Source organism: Tachyglossus aculeatus, chromosome 4 (assembly GCF_015852505.1).
Source record: "Tachyglossus aculeatus isolate mTacAcu1 chromosome 4, mTacAcu1.pri, whole genome shotgun sequence".
In the NCBI taxonomy this organism is placed as follows: domain Eukaryota; kingdom Metazoa; phylum Chordata; class Mammalia; order Monotremata; family Tachyglossidae; genus Tachyglossus; species Tachyglossus aculeatus.
The window spans coordinates 87,368,319-87,390,242 of record NC_052069.1 but is presented as its reverse complement, the minus strand read 5'-3'; the positions used below and the strand labels follow the sequence as shown (position 1 = coordinate 87,390,242).

At 44.8% G+C, this 21,924-nt stretch overlaps 1 protein-coding gene across 1 annotated transcript in view; it reads left to right on the top strand.

Moving 5' to 3' along the window:
* The first annotated feature begins 5,001 nt into the window (after positions 1-5,001).
* Positions 5,002-21,924, top strand: part of SDC2 (syndecan 2) — a 110,961-nt gene continuing 94,038 nt past the window's right edge. Inside the window, exon 1 of the mRNA XM_038745526.1 lies at positions 5,002-5,489. Coding sequence (XP_038601454.1) covers positions 5,427-5,489 — 63 coding nt within the window. The 5' untranslated portion in view covers positions 5,002-5,426. The remainder of the gene's footprint in view (positions 5,490-21,924) is intronic.

The window sequence follows — 21,924 nt, the reverse complement described above, 5'->3', positions numbered from 1 at the left end:
GCCTTGCTTTTTGTAAAACAGTGAAAATACCTGCCTCATACAGAAATTGGGAACATAACACAAACATGAATGCACTTGATTTCTTTAGAACAAAGGAGTCTTATAAATGTGGGTGGTAGTTTTATATAATACACTGTTTTCATTGCTGTTCTTTGTTTTGTGTTTCATTTCATGATTTTTGACTTTTTCCCTGGTTTTCGCAAGGAACTAGAAAAAGACTCCCCTCTCCCTCACTCACTAAGTCATTCTGAATATCATAGTCAGTGATGGGTTATGAAATGTACAGTGTTGTCTGCTCTGATGAAGCCCCAGGTAATTCACTCTGTAATCACACACTGCTGCTACCCGTTCTCCTTTCCAGGCACCTCTCAATGAATACTCCTGGGTAGAGTGAGGCAAGGCAAGAGAGTGTGGATGGCTCAGTCCAAATCATCACCACTACTGCAAAAACTCAAGCACATATGCTGGTAGTAGACAAGCACTTAGATACAAATTAATCAGGTCCCACATGGGGCTCACAATCCAAATAGTGTTGAGCGCTGTATTAAGTAGTAGCAGAGAAGTCCTTCGGTTCAAAGTTGATGCCACCGATGGTGATACTGTGCCTTAATAATGATGGTATTTGTTAAGTGCTTACTATGTGCAAAGCACTGTTTTTAGCGCTGGAAAAGTCTTAAGGGAAGCATTATTTCAGTGCTTAGAGTAATAATTAATAATAATAATTTTGGTATTTGTTAATCACTTACAATGTGCAAAGCATTGTTCTAAGCACTGGGGAGGATACAAGGTGATCAGGTTGTCACATGTGGGGCTCACAATCTTAATCCCCATTTTATTCATTCATTCAGTCAGTCATATTTATTGAGCATTTACTATGTGCAGAGCACTGTATTAAGCACTTGGGAAGTACAAGTTGGCAATATATGGTGACAGTACCTACCCAACAACGGGGTAGTCTAGAAGCGGGAGACAGAAAACAAAACAAAACATTTGGACAGGTGTCAAGTCAGATGAGGTAACTGAGGTACAGAGAAGTGAAGTGACTTGCCCAAAGTCACACAGCTGACAAGTGGTGGAGCCGGGATTTGAACTCATGGCCTCTGACTCCCAAGCCCGTGCTCTTTCCACTGAGCCACACTGAGTACTGTGTGACCATGGGCAAGTCACTTCACTTCTCTGGGCCTCAGTTCCCTCATCTGTAAAATGGGAATTGAGGCTGTGAGCCCCATTGGAACAGGGACTGTGTCCAACTCGATTTGCTTGTATTCCCCCCAGAGCTTAGTACAGTGTTCTGCACGCACAGTGAGCCCTCAATAAATACTATTGATTGATTGACTGTTGGCTCCAAAGGGAGTGTGTAAATAATCCCTCCCTCAGAATACCACAAAAAGCCTTACCACACCAAGGTGGCATTGTCCATCAGTGGTATTTTTTGAGCGCTTACTGTGTGCAATTGAATGAATGAATGAAGTCCAGAGCACTGTACTAAGCATTTGGGAAAGAATAATACAATGGAGTTGATCAATCAATGGTATTTATTGAGCATTTAGTACTTAGCATTTGAGTGCTTAGTAAGTGCTCAATAAATACGATTGAATGAATTTACTGTGTGCAGAGCACAGTACTAAGCATTTGGGAAAGAGCAATACAATGGCATTAGTGGACACGATCCCTGTTCTCAAGGAGCTTACGGCCTAAAGGAGAGATAGACATTAAAATAAATTACAGATGAGGGGAAGGCAGGTGGTCAGAAGATGTACATAAGAGCTGTGGATTGAGGATGAGGTTTCAGGGGAACAAACCCAAGCATATAGTTGATGTAGAAGGGAAGGCAGGTAAGGGAAATAAGGGCTTAGTCAGGGAAGATCTCTTGGAGATGTGATTTTAGGAGGGCTTTGAAGTCGGGGGGGGAATGTGGTAGACTGTCGGATATGAAGCGGGAGGAAGTTCTAGGTCAGAGGGAGGTCATGGCACTGTAGTAGCTGAGACTGAGTTACAGTGAGTAAGTTGGCATCAGAGAAGTGAGGTGGGTGAGCTGGACTGTAGTAGGAGATCAGTGCGGTAAAGAAGGATGGGGAGAACTGAATAATTTCCTTGAAGGCTGCTATCCCTGCCATTAATCAATCAATCATATTTATTGAGCACCTACTGTGTGCAGAGCACTGTACTAATCCCTTGGGAGAGTACAACACAACAATGTAACAGGCACATTCCCTGCACATTCTTCTAGACTGTGAGCCCACTGTTGGGTAGGGACCGTCTCTATATGTTGCCAACTTGTACTTCCCAAGCTCTTAGTACAGTGCTCTGCACACAGTAAGCACTCAATAAATATGATTGATTGATTGATTGACCACAGCGAGCTTACAGTCTAGAGGAAGCTTACAATCCAGATCCTCTTCTTCAGGTTGAGGGCAACGGGCCTTGAATGCTAGTGGGTGTGGATCTCCTGCCTTGGGACAGCTGGCAGTGCCAGGGAAGGATTCTCCCGCACCTCTAAGCAAGGAAGAGAGTGAATCCTATCATCCCCTTTTCCTTCCTTCCTTGGCTCTGCCCAACCCTGACCTAGCCTAGTTATTCTGGAGGATAATGATGCAAAGGGAGAGAATTCAGACATAACCTTAACTCATTTGAGACTTCCTGGACCTCAATTAAACATATTTTTTTGTATTTTTTTTGTATTCTTAATACACCAAGGCACAGTCTCTTTGATTATCCATCCCCTATACTTCACCGTCCCACCTTCCTTAAATTGCCTGATTTGCTGTCAGGAGCAAGAGAAAACAAGTGCATATACTATGGGTTATTGCAACGGAAGCAGCTGAGAAGCAACCACTTGGGCAAAGTGGCAGGACTGAAGGTGATACTGCTTTGCTCAATCTATGACCTCCAGGAACTTTCCATCCATCTCTACTCTTACTATACCTCTGAACACCTGTTTTCAAAGGAAGGCGATGGACCATTATCAAATTGGGTAAAAATAAATCGTTCTCCAGTAGCTGCTGTTTCCAGTCAGGATGACTCTTTAGGAAGATTATAAATGGACAAGGAGGTAGTAATTCTGTGACTATACAAGCAACACAGAGCATTAAAAAGTGGACCCACAAGTCAGTAATTCAGACATTAAATGCACTTTATTCTCAACTGTCCAAATACTATTCTTGAGGCAATAGGGAAGGTTTTGGTTTTGAACCTCATCTGTGATGCAGACTTTTCTAAGGGCAAAGGAGATCTAATCTGGGGTAGATACGGAACTTCCTTTGAAGATGGTGAAGATTGGCCCCAATTTTACAGTCAGGGAAACTGAAGCATAAAGAGATGCTCCGGTCACAATGACCCATCCACTAGGGACCAACTGAGAGTCTAAAATGAACAAAATGATCCAAATTAAAAAAAAGAAAATCAAACAACCCCTGCCCCCCCAACACCCATAGCAAGAAGCAGTGTGGCTTAGTGGAAAGAGTGAAAAAGCTTAGTGGCTTGGGAGTCAGAGGTCATGGGTTCTAATCCCAACTCTGATTTATCAGCTGTGTGACTTTGGGCAAGTCACTTCACTTCTTTGGGCCTCCATTACCTCATCTGTAAAATGGGGATTAAGACTGTGAGCCCCACGTGGGACAACCTGATTATCTTGTATCAACCCCCGTGCTTAGAACACTGCTTCACACATAGTGCTTAACAAATACCATCACCATCTTCAAATGCCACTTCCTATTTCCATTCAAGAGACACATTTATTTTCTTCAAAATCTGAATTACTTTATCCCTCTGATCTTTGAAGAAACTCTCCTAATCTGCTGTCATTCACGGGAGCTATCTGATCCCTCACCAAATTGCCCTATTTGTAGCTTTCAAAGCTGGCCCCCGAATGCGGAGACAGTTTTAACTAGTATTTAATAGGTGCGCCAACACAATGGCCCAGAGGCTAAACCGGTGAGTGTGTAGGGGGGTGGGAGGGGTAAGGGAGAGATACAGGCGCCTTCCACCAATCAGTCAATCAATCAATCGTATTTATTGAGCACTTACTGTGTGCAGAACACTGTACTAAGCGCTTGGGAAGTACAAGTTGGCAACATATAGAGACGGTCCCTACCCAACAGTGGGCTCACAGTCTAGAAGGGGGAGACAGAGAACAAAACAAAACATATCAAAATTACTTTATGGGATTTGGGTTCTTGACATCTTGGGTCATTCCCCAAAACTCCACAACTCTAAAGGCAGTGTCTTCAAGGGATAAGGGAGACTGGAAACTGAAGGTATTAATTAATGCCAACTTTTTCTGAGGAGGGGGAGCGCTCTAAGTTAATTCTTTTATATCAGTCCAATTCTCGCCAGTTCAAAGCAAAACATGTTTAACGTTTCCCCTTCATCGCCAGGCGGTGTGGCAAATGTTTTCCACTTGTGCAAGGGGGAGGGAGCGAGGGAGACAAGTCAAGGAGGAGGAGGAGAGTAATGAAGTGGTTTTGGCTGCAGAAGGGGAAAGGATAGAGCTGCCTCTCGCCCCCCAACCTCTCCCCGGGGTTTGGTTGTCTGCACTGGCCCCCGGAACTGCCAATCAGTGCGGTAATCCTGGAAGAATTTCTCCCGGCTTTAACTAGGATTCGTCCTGCCGAATTCCCTCGCCCAGGAGGGATCAGAGGGAGGTTCAGCAACGAGAGGAGGAGGAGGAGGAGGAGGAGCAGGGAAAGGAGAGGAGGAGCAGGGAGAGGAGGAGGAGGAGGAGGAGGAGCAGGGAAAAGAGGAGGAGGAGCAGGGAAAGGAGAGGAGGAGCAGGGAAAGGAGAGGAGGAGCAGTGAAAGGAAAGGAGGAGCAAGGAGAGGAGGAGGAGGAGCAGGGAAAAGAGGAGGAGGAGCAGGGAAAGGAGAGGAGGAGCAAGGAGAGGAGGAGGAGAAGCAGGGAAAAGAGGAGGAGGAGTAGGGAAAGGAGGAGGAGGAGCAGGGAAAGGAGAGGAGGAGCAAAAACCGAAGCAAGAGGAGGAGGAGAAGGAGGAGGAGCCCAGCCTCGTCTGCAACCAGCCGGGACCAGGACTGCCTCGCCGTCCAGTTACTCCGGGAGCTTCAGCAGGGCAGCCTCGCGGCTTGGATAACTCCTCCCCGAAAACTTTGGCCCTCTCTTTTTGGCATCCTCGTCTTTAATCTATCGCCTCCCTCCCCTCACCCCGACCCTCGGGGCGGCCCAGGCGTCCTCGGCGGGACAAAGGGAGGAGGAAAAGCAAGAAAGACTCGAGCTACCCCCAAACGGGTCTTCAGTGGGGCCGGTGAAAAGGCCGGGGACGGGGGAGCTGTCTCTGCCCCTTTCAGTCCTCCTCCTCCTCCTCCTCCTCCTCCTTCGTCCTCCCTCCACTTCGTCCTCGTCTTGTGTCGCTGCAGAGGGCGGGAAGATCACGCGTGTCCGGGCGAGGACCGGCTGTGTCCGCGGGGGGAATTATGCGGCGTGTGTGGACACTACTGACCCTGGGCTTGGTGGCGGCCTGCGTGGCCGGACAGTCGGTGAGTCCTGCGGGGATGGGGGATAGTAATAGTAACAACAATAATAAGGATGATGATGGCATCTGGTAAACGCTTAGTAGGTGCCAAGCACTGTTCTAAGCGCTGGAGTGGATACAAGGGAATCAGGTTGTCCTACGTGGGGCTCACAGTCTTCATCCCCATTTTACGGGTGAGAGAACTGAGGCACAGAGAATAATAGTAATGATGGCATTTGGTAAGCGCTTACTAGGTGCCAAGCACTGTTCTAAGCGCTGGAGTGGATACAAGGGAATCAGGTTGTCCTACGTGGGGCTCACAGTCTTCATCCCCATTTTACGGGTGAGAGAACTGAGGCACAGAGAATAATAGTAACGATGGCATTTGGTAAGCGCTTACTAGGTGCCAAGCACTGTTCTAAGCGCTGGAGTGGATACAAGGGAATTAGGTTGTCCTATGTGGGGCAAGCGCTTAGTACAGTGCTGTGCACACAGTAAGCGCTCAATAAATACGATTGAATGAATGGGGCTCACAGTCTTCATCCCCATTTTGCGGATGAGGGAACTGAGGCACAAAGAATAATAATGACGGTATTTGTTAAGCGCTTACTAGGTGCCAAACACTGTTTTAAGCGCTGGAGTGGATAAAAGGGAATCAGGTTGTCTCACGTGGGGCTCACAGTCTTCATCCCCATTTTACGGATGAGGGAAATGAGGCCCAGAGAATAATAATAATAATAATAATGGTATTAAGCGCTTACTAGGTGCCAAACACTGTACTAAGCGCTGGGGGGATACAAGGGAATCAGGTTGTCCCACATGGGGCTCATAGTCTTATTCCTAGGACGGAGGGTGGGGAGGGGGTGGGATGTTCTTCGGGGGAGGGGGTTTGCCGGGTCGCCTGTCCCCAGTCCTGGGCTGGACACTCAGACCGGCCGGGGGGGGGGAGGGGGGTCTTCCCTTGAGGTCCTGGGAGACTTCTGTGAGCCCGTTATTGATGATGCTGGTGATGGTATTTGTTAACCTCTTACTATGTGCCAAGCACTGTACTAAGCGCTGGGGGAGATACGGGATAATCAGGTTGTCCCACGTGGGGCTCACAGTCTTCACCCCCATTTTCAGGATGAGGGGACTGAGGCACAGAGAAGTGAAACGGCTTGCCCGAGGTCACACAGTAGAACCCACACCCTCTGACTCCCAACCCCGGGCTGTTGCTACTAAATCACTCGTCTGCTGTGTCAGCTGGGCCAAGTCACTTCTCTTCTTAGACTGTGAGCCCACTGTTGGGTAGGGACCGTCTCTATATGTTGCCAACTTGTACTTCCCAAGCGCTTAGTACAGTGCTCTGCACACAGTAAGCGCTCAATAAATACGATTGATTGATTCTCTGAGCCTCAGTTCCCTCCTCTGGAAAATGGGGATTGAGATTGTAAACGCCGTGGTGGGCAGGGACTGTGGCCAACCTGATTACCTTATATCCACCCCAGCGGTTAAAACAGTGCTTGACACCTATTAAGCGCTTAACAAAAATTATTATTAATATAATAATAATAATATGTAGCTAAGTGGCTCCATGGGAGTCTCTTTTGTGCCGGGTTGGGGACTGAGCCCCGCGGACTGCTAATCAATCAATCAATCGTATTTATTGAGCGCTTACTGTGTGCAGAGCACTGTACTAAGGGCTTGGGAAGTACAAGTTGGCAACATATAGAGACAGTCCCTACCCTACAGTGGGCTCACAGTCTAAAAGATCTGCGTTAAGCGTTTAGCACAGTGCTCTGCACACAGTAAGCGCTCAATAAATCCGACTGAATGAATAAAAGCTGTGCTCCTCCGCCCCCAGAGTCTCTGCACCAGTGTGCGTGTGTGTATGCAGAGTGGCTATGGTGGCTTTTCGACTTAAATGAGCTGTCACTTCGGAGAAAAATAGCATGTCTGTACATTAACACTAGCCCAGACTCGTGGGTGGTCGTTTCTGTGATAGGGGCAAAATCTGGATTTTTGCACTGCATCCCGAGTCTGGGAGAGTGGATGGGAGATGATTGTCGCTTGGGAACTTCAAGTGAGTTTGCAACCCGCTTGGAGCTACGGGGCTGGGGATCGTTTTCTTACCCGAAGCCATCACAAGAGGGACGAAGATCCACTCTTAAAAGGGAATTTAGAATCGTGCCCCGAAACGTGTCTGTTTACATTGGAAACGAATGCTCAGTTCTGATGAAGTCATCTCGTGGCACATTCTGAACTTTGCCACGCTCCCCACAGGATAAAAAAAAAAAAAGTTCCTCTGATTCTGCCAAAAAAAAGAGTTCCTCTGATTCTGCCCTGGTTATCATTGCAAAGAAGCAGGCCGGACAGCTGGTTTTAAAAGAGGAAAGGAAAGGGGGGCGGGGGGAGTTAGAAGCACCGTTATAAAGCCCGTTGTTGGTTAGGGATTGTCTCTATCTGTTGCCGAATTGTACTTTCCAAGTGCTTAGTAATAATAATGATAATGATGGCATTTATTAAGCGCTTACTATGTGCAAAGCACTGTTCTAAGCGTTGGGGGGGTTACAAGGTGATCAGGTTGTCCCACGGGGGGCTCACAGTCTTAATCCCCATTTTACAGATGAGGTAACTGAGGTCCAGAGAAGTTAAGTGACATGCCCAGAGTCACACAGCTGACAATTGGCAGAGCTGGGACTTGAACCCGTGACCTCTGACTCCAAAGCCCATGCTCTTTCCACTGAGCCACGTTGCTTGCTCTGCACACAGTAAGCGCTCAATAAATACAATTGAATGAATGAACGAGCTTCCAGGAGCAGGCTAACCGAGGAATGTACTGCTAGCCACTGGGCCTGGCTTGAACTGGCCAAGGGAGAGTCCCTGGACTGGGCCCATAACCCAGACAAACACCCTCATCTACTGGTCAGCTCTTCTCCTAAAACTCGTGTGCTCATTCTTACTCTCATTTCTCCCTCATGGGGCTTTCTCTCCTTGCTCTCTCTTTCCCCAACTGCCTATCATACAAATTGGAGCTAATATAAGATCTTCAGTACTGATGAACAAACTGCCCGGTTGGGCTAAATCATTTCTGGCAGTAACTGGAACAGCCAGAAGGCAATTAGATAAATCTTTAAACGTTGAAAGTCATGTGGACTTGGAGTATGAATCTCACTTCAGAATGGGCTCCCACCTTAATATCTCTTCCATCCAGAAATATATTACAAGATACTGTGAACACTTACCCGTTTCTTGAAAATGTAAATGTTGACTCCTGGAGTTAGAGCCATGTTTTGGAAATTGGTCATACTCGGAAAACAGTGAAGCAGTTTTAAGCCCCATGTTTTTCCTTAGAGAGCATTTTAATCTAGCAGTTATCGGACTCTTACAAGATTAATCATTTTAATGCAGTCCTATTATTGATGGCTATTCTAATGCAGATGAGCTACTTCTGCACAACCTTAACATCAGTTCTTCCCGTCAGCAAGAAGACATATATAATATTTATACTCATCAGCAGCACGTCCTAGTGGAAATAGCGTGGACCTGGGTTCTAATCCCGACTCGGCTGCTTGACTGCTGTGTGACCATGGACAAGTCACTTCACTTCTCTGTGCCTCAGTTTCCTGATCTGTAAAATGGGGATTAAATCCTCTTCCTGCTACTTAGACCTTAAACCCATTATGGGACAGGGGCTGTGTCCAACCTGATTGTCTTGTATCTACCCCATACTTCAGTGCTTGGCACATAGTAAGTGCTTATTCAAAAATAATTGTGGTATTTATTAAGTGCTTACTATGTGCCAGGCACTGTACTAAGCACTTAAATTGATTATAATAATGTTAAAGTTCATACTAAACAGTGAAATTATAATAATCTTTGAGTGTTTACTTTGTTCAGAGCTCTGTACTAAGCACTTGAGAGAATACAATATCTCCCCCATCCCCCCACCTTACCTCCTTCCCCTCCCCACAGTACCTGTATATATGTATATATGTTTGTACATATTTATTACTCTATTTTATTTGTGCATATTTATTCTATTTATTTTATTTTGTTAATATGTTTTGTTTTGTTCTCTGTCTCCCCCTTCTAGACTGTGAGCCCACTCTTGGGTAGGGACCATCTCTATATATTGCCAACTTGTACTTCCCAAGTGCTTAGTACAGTGCTCTGCACACAGTAAGCGCTCAATAAATACGATTGAATGAATGAATAAATAATAATAATGATGGTATTTGTTAAGCACTTACTATGTGCCAGACACTATACAGGTACCCCATCCGCTGGGGTGAATATGAGCAAGCAAGTTGAACGCAGTCGCTGTCCCATTTGGGGCTCACAGTCTCAATTACCATTTTCCAGATAACTGAGGCACAGAGAACTGAAGTGACTTGCCCAAGCCAGCACAGCAGACAAGTGATGGAGTGAGATTAGAACCCATGACCTTCTGATTGCCGGGCCCGTGCTCTATCCGCAACACAATGCTGCTTTTTATTTTAATGACATTTATTAAGCGCTTACTATGTGCAAAGCACTAATCTAAGCACTGCTTCTGCAATATAACATCTGCTTGGACCCAGTGGCCACCCTTGACTACTTTGGCTTTGGGTCCTTACATTGGATCAGCCTGGTGTTGGAGTGACTGAACGCCAGCCTGAGCTGAAGACTGCAAACTCGTTGTGGGCAGGGAATGTGTCTGTTTATAGTTGTACTCTCCCAAGCGCTTAGTACAGTGCTCCACACGTGGTAAGTGCTCAGTAAATATGATTCGTTGACTTGGAATTGGTGTTGTGCCTGCAAGTTGTAGGTGGCCCCGCAGGGCACTTTTCTTTGTGTCACTACCATCTCCAGTGGTTGCCTGTCAACCTACGAATCAAGCAAAAACTCCTCACTCTCGGCTTCAAGGCTGTCCATAACCTCGTCCCCTCCTACCTCACCTCCCTTCTCTCCTTCTACAACCCAGCCCACACCCTCCGCTACTCTGACACTCACCTCCTCACTGTACCTCATTCTCACTTGCCCGCCGTTGACCCCCGGCCCACGTCCTTCCCCTGGCCTGGAATGCCTTCCCTCCACACATTCACCAAGCTAGCTTTCTTCCTCCCTTCAAAGCCCTACTGAGAGCTCACCTCCTCCAGGAGGCCTGCCCAGATTGAGCCCCCTTTTTCCTCTCCTCCTCCCCATTGCCCCCGCCCTACCTCCTTCTCCTCCCCACAGCACTTGTATATATATATAATATATATATATATGTACAGATTTATCACTCTATTTTACCTGTACATATTTACTATTCTATTTTGTTAATAATGTGCCTATAGCTTTAATTCTATTTGTTCTGACGATTTTGACACCTGTCTACATGTTTTGTTGTCTGTCTCCCCCTTCTAGACTGTGAGCCCATTGTTGGGTAGACCGTTTCTCTATGTTGCTGACTTGTACTTCCCAAGTGCTTAGTACAGTGCTCTGCATACAGTAAGCGCTCAATAAATACGATTGAATGAATGAATCTATTATGGGCTTCTACCATGGGTCAGGGCGGCTTCTCCGTTGAATTTGCACTGCCCCTCTAGTCTCACCAAGCCTGACCAGATGCCAGGCCTGAGGATCATCTGAAAGGGTTTTTTGTGAGACAAGACAGTGCGCTATTGCCAATTTCCTGACCGATATTTCAACGCATATGGACTAAAGGGAAGTAGTGAAACCTGTTCCACTGGCCTAATCAGCTATCTCCTGACTCCAAATTTTCAGGAAGGGGGGATGGTTTAGTGATTCTCCTTTTACCGGTTGCAAAGCCAATGCTTGTGTAAGACATAATCATCACTAGTAAACAATGAGGACTCTGAGTACACCAGAAAAAAACCCCAAGGGCACAAATGAAAAAACAAGCAGTACCAATGGTAAACAGAATGAGCAATATCAGAATAGGTGTGGCCAGCCAATCACCGTACTCCATTGTCATGGTATAAATCTTTAATAATAATAATGATGGTATTTAAGTGCTTACTATGTGCAAAGCCATGTTCTAAGCGCTGGGGGGGGCGGGGGGGACACAAGGTAATCAGGTTGTCCCACGTGGGGCTCACAGTCTTAATCACAATTTTACAGCTAAAGGAATTGAGGCACAGAGAAGTTGTGACTTGCCCAACTTCACGCAGCTGACAAGTGGCAGAGCCGGGATTAGAACCCATGACCGCTGACTCGCAAGTCCATACTCTTTCCACTGAGTGACACTGCTTCTCTGACAGATCTTCGTCTGTCTGATGACTAATGAAAGGGGGAGCACTCCATTAGGACCCCCTTAGTATAGGCTCCCAAAGTCACCGACAAGGTCCACACAATTCACTGGAAATCCAATGAACCACCAAAATCTGCTCCTCTCAAGCTGCTTCAGTTGATTTAATATAAAACCATTTACCTGTGCCCTTCTCACCACTACTTATCTGAGCCGAATACACCCTGGACTAGTCCTCGTCAATAATATAGAAGCATCCATCGAATTCCACCTGCAAAAGTTGCCCATTGGAGCAGATCTTTTGGGCAAATGGGTGTGTGTAGAATAGCGGTGGCCTTGTGACAGATTGGAGCAAACTTTTTGAGCAGATGGGTGTCTGTAGGTTAGCTGTGGGCAGTAATGGCAAGGCTCTTTGCCAAAACATTCAAACTCCCTTTTAGAGGTGGAGCTAAGGGACTGAAACAGGGAAGGAAAACCTCCCTTAGGGAATAACATTTCCCAAAAGACACAGAGCCTACATTTCCCAGAAACATCTGAAAATGGGAGCCAATTGAGCCCCCCTTAAATGGAGTACCCTCACTGTTCTCTTGCTCTCTGGATTCCCTTTAAATCGTAAACTCATTGTGGGCGGAGAACATGTCTGTTATGTCTGTTTTTTTTTTTAATGGCATTTATTAAGCGCTTACTATGTGCAAAGCACTGTTCTAAGTACTGGGGAGGTTACGAGGTGATCAGGTTGTCCCACGGGGAGCTCAAAGTCAAAATCCCCATTTTACAGATAAGGTAACTGAGGCACAGAGAAGTGAAGTGACTCACTCAAAGTCACACAGCTGACAATTGGTAGAGCTGGGAATCAAACTCATGATCTCTGACTCCAAAGCCCATGCTCTTTCCACTAAGCCACGCTGCTTCTCTATTGTTACTCTCCAAAGTGCTTAATACAGAGCTCTGTGCACAGCAAGCACTCAAATACAGTGGATTACACAATCAGCCTCAGTCAGACGTGGCTAATTCATTCATTCATTCAATCGTATTTATTGAGCGCTTACTGTGTGCAGAGCATTGTAATAAATGCTTGGGAAGTACAAGTTGGCAACATATAGAGACGGTCCCTACCCAACAGTGAGCTCACAGTCTAGAAGTGGAAAGAGCCTCGGCTTGGGAATCAGAGGTCATGGGTTTGAATCCCAGCTCTGCTACATGTCTGCCGTGTGGCCTTGGGCAAGTTACTTAACTTCTCTGAGCCTCAGTTACCTCATCTGTAAAATGGGGATTAAGGCTGTGAGCCCCATGTGGGACAACCTGTTTACCTTGTACCCCCCTCAGCGCTTAGTACAGTACTTTGCACATCATAAGCACTTAACAAATGCCACCATTAATATTAATATTATTAAATTCCAAGTAATGAGGGAGGTGGGCAAGGTCCCCCTTTTAGACTGTGAGCCCACTGTTGGGTAGGGACTGTCTCTATATGTTGCCAACTTGTACTTCCCAAGCGCTTAGTACAGTGCTCTGCACACAGTAAGTGCTCAATAAATATGATTGATTGATTGATGTACAGTTATCGGACTGATCGGTGATGTAGGACTCCGTAGAGAGTGTGAGCCGTGGGAAAAAATTAGAAGTAGACTAGAGATCTGGTTTGAGAGCGAATGGGGGAGGGTGGGTCAAATGGAAGTTCCAAGCCTGTGTCGTAGCTTGGAGTCAGGAATGGGGATGGCACTGGGAATAAATTAATTTGTATGGAGTGGATTGGATGGGCTGGGACTTGACAGGAGATGAGGGCAGTTCGATAAGGAAGAGCCATTTAGTGAAAGGTCTTCCAGCCTCAAAGTCAGAAGTCCCAGTCTGATTTAAGAGGCCATTGAGAGCCACTGTGGAGTCCCAAGAGAGAAGTGATGTGATGATAATGATGCTTGCCATGGCTTCCTGTGCTCCAACTGACACCCAATCCTCTTAATTTATTCTACGGTATTTAAGTGCCCACTGTGGGGAACACCAAGGAGAAAGCAGCTTGGCATAGTAGATAGAGCATGGTCCTGGAAGTCAGAAGGTCAGGAGTTCTAATCCCGGCTCCATCACTTGTCTGCTGCGTGACCTTGGGCAAGTCAGTTCTCTGTACCTCAGTTACCTCATCTGTAAAATGGGGATTGAGCCTGTGAGCCCCGCATGGGACAGGGACTGTATCCAACCCGATTTGCTTGTATCTACCCCAGCACTTAGTACAGTGCCTGGCACATAGTAAGTGCTTAACAAATACAATTATTACTGTTATTATTAACAAAGCTAGGCACAGTATCTTGGGTGCATAGTTTACATCTCAATGGGAATTTAAAATGGACCCTAATGTGGAGTATATAAAAGACTGGTTCATGGAAACAGGTTGACATGGGCAGAACTTTCAGAGGTAAGAAAATATTCTGGAGTGAGAAATACTCAAGATCAAGTGGAGGGCCCCAGGTAGGACTCAGAGATGAAGTGGCTTTTTAGCAGAATTTTGAAGGAACAAGAGAGACGATATGTGAAGAAGACGAAGTATGAGAACAGTCAAGTGTTGGTGAGGGGGAAGTGTGTGAAAGAGGGAGCGTGAACCAGCTGGAAATGGGAGAGGTTAATAGGTGGGACAATGAGCCTGGTGTAGAGAGCTTGAACTGGTTCCTCGTGGAAGATAAGAGCAAGTAAGAGGAGCCAATTGGCGGAGAACTGGCGGTGAACTAATCCTAGTTATGAGCTGGATTGACCTGTGAAACCAGAAAAGAATCAGCTATTAAAGAGCCAACAGATAAGTCTTTGGTATTCCAAAAATATGAAGGGATTTCTATGAAACGATTCAATGAATAGAGTGACCCATAATCTGTTGTGGAACATGTTGTAGCTGTGAACCCGCTAGGGATGGTACCTAACAGATCTGCCTCATGGAATTCCCAATATGCTTCCTTTGCCACCCCATGTTTAATGTTTTAATGCTTCAATATTCCAGGAGACTGTCGGTTTTAAATTACTGGCCCCTGCTGTTTACCCAATGAAATATGGCTGGAATAATGTGCTTATTTCCTGTGAATATGGTGGTTGCAATAAGGGAAGTTCAGTCTTTCAACATTTTGAGGGTCAATTTTAAAGTTTCTCAGTGACTTTTTTTTCTCCTCGCTCCCTATGGAACCACTGCTGCATGGAAAAACTTCTCAAGAAGTAATGTTTTTATGGAAAAGTCCCACAGAAATCCACTTGATCCCCTTTATTCCTTCCTTCCTTTACTATTGATGGTATTTATTGAATGCTTCCTGCATTAAGCACTTGGGAGAGTACAATATAATAGAGTTGGTAGATACATTCCCTGCCCACAGTGAATTTATTGCCTCTCTCTGCTTTCATAATACTTGCAGAATCCTGCCTTTCCTGGGCTGATTCCCCCTTCCTAAAGCAGACTGCTGGCTGGCTCCATTTTTTCTTACCAGAAAAGCAGTGTGACTTGGTGGAAAGAGCCTGGGAGCCAGAGGGCCTGCGTTTATTTCCCGCTCCGCCCTGTATCTACTGTGTTACCTTGCATGTATCACTTAACTCCTCTGTGCCTCAGTTATCTCATCTATTGAATGCGGATTCAGTTCTACTCCTTCCTACTTGGACTGTGAGCCTCATGTGGGACAGGGACTGTGTCCAACATGATCATCTTGTATCTACTCCAGTGCTTAGACAAGTGATTGGGACATAGTAAGCACCTAGCAAGTGTGAGAATGACGTGTGCTCTTGGGAGAGAACAATATAATAGTGTAACATACATTCCCCACCCACAAGGAGCTTAGTCTAAAGGGCTGACAGACATTAATATAAACAAGTAAAATTACGGCTATGTACATGTGATTGGGATTAGCTCAGTTGCAAAGAACACCCCAGGTGCATGAGTCACCGTGATGGCTTCATTGAGTCACCGTGACGGCTTCATCACCAGATTTGCAGAAATCAGGTTTTTTTAAGTACATGTTGCATTCATACTAAATGGCTGGTTAATCATTTCATTTTTCTTCCATACTGCAAAAGTTTGTGTAAGATTTTCTTGCATCAGAATCTGGATAAACCATTGCTTTGACCTAGTAGTGGCGTTACTTAAGGTCTTGTGATCTTGGTATAAAATATTTTTCAGTTCTGAAATGTTTCTTGAATGGTTCCTTTTTTCTGATGGTCGAGGCCATCTTGCAGTTCTCTGTCCATATACACTGGCAATTAATTGAGGAGATTGCAACGTTGCCTGAAGTCTTAATGGGGACTAGGCATTCAGTTCAATGTGAGATCCTTGAGCTCTAAATAAGGTTACTATTAAGTTTAAGTAGCAGTAATCATTTAGGACCTTAACCTGCCAGACGTTTCTCATGCTGAGCTTGCTTTAGTCATCACCAATTCAATTCCTCCAGGCTAAAATTCCTTGATATTTTATTAAGGCATTTTCCTCCCCATCCACATCTCAGTTTTCTGTTTTAAATGCAGGTATGGATACCTCTCAATTATTCAGGTAATTGGGGGAAGGATTTGGTATGCACAGATAATCAAATAGAATAGGTAAATTAGGCAGGAATTCAAAGCATCCTAAAACTGAAAGGAAACACTCTGTAAATGAGTGTCTGAAGCTTTGATTCATGTGTTACTACAGAATTTCAAAGCACAGTACAGTCACATCCATATTCTTTTGCTAGAGTAGGAACATAATTGATGGAGAGCACAGTATGAGCTCAGTAAATAGCACTGATTGGAAGGAACGCTTATGGAACTAGAAAAAGGCCCAAACACTTTAGTATGACTGAGACATTAGAAATCAACATTTGAATCAGAGAAGCAAAGAATTTCATCTTTCTCCCCCCCCCGCCCCCCGGCCATGTCTGATCTCTAATGATAATGATGACATTTATTAAGTGCTTACTATGTGCAAAGCACTGTTCTAAGCGCTGGGGAGGTTACAAGATGATCAGGTTGTCCCACGGGGGGCTCACAGTCTTCATCCCCATTTTACAGATGAGGGAACTGAGGCCCAGAGAAATTAAGTGACTTGCCCAAAGTCACACAGCTGACAATTGGCGGAGCCAGAATTTGAACCCATGACCTCTGACTCCAAATCCCCGGCTCTTCTCGTGGAAGCATCTCCATCTCTAATGGAACTGTTGAATAAGGACCTGAATAATCCAGATGTTGACTGCTCCAAATTTGAATAATCAATGTGTTAATAAACTGGCCTGAAGACTCTGTGACCTCAATTACACCAAATGTAATCTTACTAGGGATTATTTGTTTTCTATGAAGAATCGAGAGACTAGGTCCTTCCTTCGACTAAAGGTAAATGTTAACAGGCTTACGATGTAAATGGCAAAGGCGTTTATTAGGTGATGACTCTTTGGGAAAATTCTTGCGCTATTCTTATACCTTTTTATTTTTCCAGCCTGCTGAGAGAGGAAAAGCTATCCTAACCTAGGGGAGCGATGTCCTCTGTGTTTTATTTCTTGAGCTTTAGACAGACTGAGGTGACATATTAAACAGTGTCCTTGAGAACCCCACCCTCCCCACCATCACCTCCCTAGTGAAAACATGCTTCAATTCCACACTTAACGTGGCTATAAACCCTGCCCGATTCAGATCAAATAATGAGGGTTTGGGCCTTAGACACCTGGAGAATAGTTTGGTAGCAGGTAGTGGGAATTGGAGGGTGATTTTGGTAGTTGGGAGAAAGGTACCCATCTAGCAGATAGAGCATGGGTCTAGGAGTTGGAAGGTCATGGGTTCTAATTCTGGCTCTGCCATTTGTCTGCTGTGTGACCTTGGGTAAGTCACCTATCTTCTCTGTGCCTCAGTTCCCTCATCTGTAAAATGGGGATTTTAGCCCTATGTGAGCCCTGTGATCCCTATGTGGGTCAGACACTCTGTCCAACCTGATTATCTTGTATTTACCTCAGCACTTAGAACAGTGCCTGGAACATAGTGTTTAACAAATTCCATAATTATAATTATTATTAGGTGTAATGGGAAGGGAGGAAGATGGGCAGAAGAAAGCAAGAAAAGTTTCACAAATTCCAGAGGCAGAACTTGGAGGGAAATATCTATTGAAATATTTATTTATTTATTTTATTTGTACATATTTATTCTATTTATTTTATTTTGTTAATATGTTTTGTTTTGTTGTCTGTCTCCCCCTTCTAGACTGTGAGCCCGCTGTGGGGTAGGGACCATCTTTATATGTTGCCAACTTGTACTTCCCAAGCGCTTAGTACAGTGCTCTGCACACAGTAAGCACTCAATAAATATGATTGAATGAATGAATGAGGGAGAAATTAAATTTGATTGTACCCTTCCTCCTTTATAGAGTTTAAAGAGTTCAGTTAACGCGTACCTACCCCAGTGAATAGTAAATGCTTAACAAATATCATATTAAAAAAAAAGGCTAGCAATTGACTGAAAAGAAGCAGAACAGTCCAGTGGAAAGGGCATGGGCCCGGGAGTCCAAGGACTTGTGTTCTAATTGTGATTCTACCAGTTGGTTGCTATGTGACCTGGCGCACATCCATTAACTTCTCTGTGCCTCAGCTTCCTCAACTGTAAAATGGGGGTTCCATGACTGTTCCCCCTCCTTCTTAGAGTGTAAGCCCATGAGGGACAGGGACAGTGTCCAACCTGATTAATTTGAATCTACCTCAGAAATTAGAACAGAGCTTGACACATAATTAGTGCTTAACAAATACAATGATAATAATGATGATGATGATGATGAGATCAGGCCCTGGCATGGCTCTCACTCATCTCCTAGGAGTAGATATTTATAGGAGGAGAGGGCTGGGAAGTACCGAGAACCTTGAGGTTGGTCTTTGGCTGAGGAAGGGGATGAAGGATTCTTTTGTGACGTGGACTGGTCCTCTCTCCTCTCCACATCTTCCCCCTCCCCACCCACCACTCTGTCTCCTCATCCCAATCTAGCTTTTTTTTCCCTTTCACTTCCCTTCTGCTTGCCCTTTTCTCTGGAAGACAAACCCAGAAGCTTGGTCGACTGGAACTGGGTGGTTTAATAATTTGTCCACCCCCGATCTCTCCTTCTTGGATCCCTTCTCCTCTGTTGCTAGCCTCACTCCTTACCTTTTGTTATATAGTTAGGTGTTTGCGGGTACTTTTGGTGCTTTGAGCTCTTCGGAAGCAAGGTGCATTTATTTATCTGTGGAAGTTCAAAAAAAAATCAAAGATTTCCCTCTTGCAAATTATTTGTTTTAGTTCTATGAGCTGAACAAAGAATACTTGTTCTCACAGTTAAGTTGCAGTGAAGCCTTCTTTGTCTACTTGGGGGATTTGCCTGATTTTGTTTTCACAGGAAAAGCTTTTCTAGGATACCTATAAATTTTCTGATTATGGAAAAAGTCATAAAGCTGTCTTATGGAGTGCCCTTTGCCTTCATGGCAATTAGGGGAATAAAATTAGCAACTTGGGTTTGGTTTGAGTTGCATTTTGTTTGGGTATAGTCTAGTCTTTTTCCTCATTGGAATTCTTGCATTGAACTCTTAACCAATAAACAAATTTCTAATGCTCGACATGATTTACAGTTTGAGTAAAACAAATACCTTAATGTTGCAGGGGGGAATCATAAGTTATATGTAAAGCCTTCAAAAAATAAAATTTTAGGTGGTGAGAGGGTATTGACTACTAAAACCTGTAGCTCAAAACAGGTTTTGTTATGTAATCAGAGTTTGAGGGAAGGTTAATTAGAAAATAATTAATGATCTGCTGTTATCTAAATCTACCGCAGCTGAAACATTACCTTTATTTTTAAAAAAGATGTAGAGTTGTCATTGATATTCCCCAAGCTGGAGGTAGCCAGTCCCTGCTATACATAGATTTACTGCTCATTAAGGAGTAGGCTACACTGCTACTTTAGCATGTTGCAGTGTTAACTGTGAGTCTGGTAAATACAGCGACAAGAGCATCTTGTTAAATTAAAATAGCAGTACGTCCTTGTGGATCTGTGGTGGAGTGGGTTTAGTACTCTATATAGACTCACCGAAAGAGGTGAATGGTTTATTGTGGACATCATTCTGTGCTTAGGTAACATAATGATAATAATAATAATGACGGAATTTAAGCGCTTTCTATGTGCCAGACACTGTTCTAAACATGGGGGTAGATACAAGGTAATCAGGTTGTCCCACTTGGGGCTCACAGTCTTATTCCCCATTTTAAAGATGAGGTCCCTGAGGCACAGAGAAGTTAAGTGGCTTGCCCAAGGTCACACAGCAGGCAAGTGGTGGAACAGGGATTAGAACCCACATCCTGGTATTAAGTTGATAGTTAACCCCCTAAAATAACATAATACCCTTTTTTACAAAAGGCTTCTGGTTTTTATGGACTTTAATTCTCTTTCTAAAAAATCTTCTACCACCCATAAAGTGCAAGTTATTAATTTTCAATCTTTCCAATGTATGCAAGATCATTGTCCTTCGCTGTTCCCCAATATCGACTTTGGCTGAGGAAGCTTTTGTTAAATTCCTGGAAAGGCGTACCGTGGAATCAGAGACAGGGAAGAATATGGTAAAATCCTCTCCCCTCTAATCTCCAATGGATGCCCCCAGTGGAAATTTAGTCAATTTTAGGGGAAGAATGTGTGCAATTTACTAATTTGGCCTTAGTCTTTCACAGCTTGCTATTCATGGATGGTTTTTTTCTAGGCAATCTTCCCTTAACTGCAAAGTGAGGAAAATCTATTCTCTCCAGGGCCTCCAAAGGAGAATGTTCCCTCTCTTCTGGCAACTCCGTGAATTGTATTTATTGATAACCCTGCCTCCTCCAGGACTTTAACCCCTGTGTCAGGAGAGCTACTCTAGGGTGTAGCAGAGAGGATTCAGGCTCGATATGAATGTCTCTTCCAGCAGACAAATGATTTAGACTGTAGTTGGTGCAAAGCAGATGAGGAAAGGGGGATGCAAAATATGAATCTGATTCTAATCCCTTTTCCAGAGCCCAGCTGGCCCCTGAAATGCAATCGTTTCTTGTTCCCAGCAGATGGAAGCACACTGTCGGTTCCCTCAACCCCCAATTTCCTCCCTCCAGGGCTTTGTGGAAGTTGAGGAAGGAGGTTGTAGGGGAGGAGATAGAGAGGAAGGAGGGTTTTGTTCTCACAGCCAGTGAAGAAGTAGCTTCCACCTGTTGGAGACAGAAAACAACTGAAGTCCTGTGTGCAGCTGTCTACTGTTATGTGAATAACAGTGGTGGAAGGGGATGTTTGGCCTGTAAGTGAGAATTCAGTAATACTTTATAATCCGGTTCTACCAAACACCGCATAATCCTGCCTGGGAAGGCCTCAGACTCTGGCAGCAAGGGGGAACTTAGAACGAGTTCCTAATTTTAGGCCATTGGGGCTTATCGCACAGGAGAGAAACGGCCCTCCTGCCAACTCCACCAACAACAAGGACTCCCATTAGTTCCTGCTTCAGCCCAGGAAGGACTTGAGCACTGGCAGTGTGAAGATTTCTCCATGTGAGGAGGCCATAGCCACAGATGCAACTCTGTCCTGTGGGACTGGGCTGGGAGTAATCTGAAACTCTTCTTCCCTAGCCCCAGTCAGTAGTCTGATTACCCTTGTCATATTTATCATCATCCTTGTATCTCTCTTTTACCTGCTGTTTTCATCTTTCCTTATGGGTCCATTGCTAGCTCTCTCCCTACACCTTACTTTAAAATTTTGATCCCCTTTGGGGCTAGAGACGGCACTCTTTTTAGTACAGGGTTTTGCACACAGACACTCGATAACTTGTCGTGGGAAGAGAATGCCTGTTTATTGTCACTGTACTCTTCCAAGTGCTTACTACAGTGCTCTGCACACAGTAAGCACTCGATAAATATGATTGAATGAATACTATTATTTCTACTTGATCCCAGGACTGGAATTTATTTAGATGAAAAACACGTTTGATGGGGCTGCATGAACTTTTTCCAGACCCTAATTTAGTAACCTAAATAAACATTTAGTAAACTCTTAGGGAGCCCCAATAAAGAGTAAAGTACAGCTTCCCTCGTCCAGCAGGAGCCTTATTGAAGGCACATCTCCTCCAAGGGGCCCTCCTGGACTAAGCCTCATGTTTCCTCATCTCCCACTTCCTTCTGTGCTGCCCTGATTTGCTCCCTTTGCTCTTCCCCACCTCCCAGCCCCACAGCACTTAGGCACATATCTTTAATTGTATTTATTTATTTTACCGCCTCCCCCAAAAAACCAAACTAAGCCTATGGGCAGGGA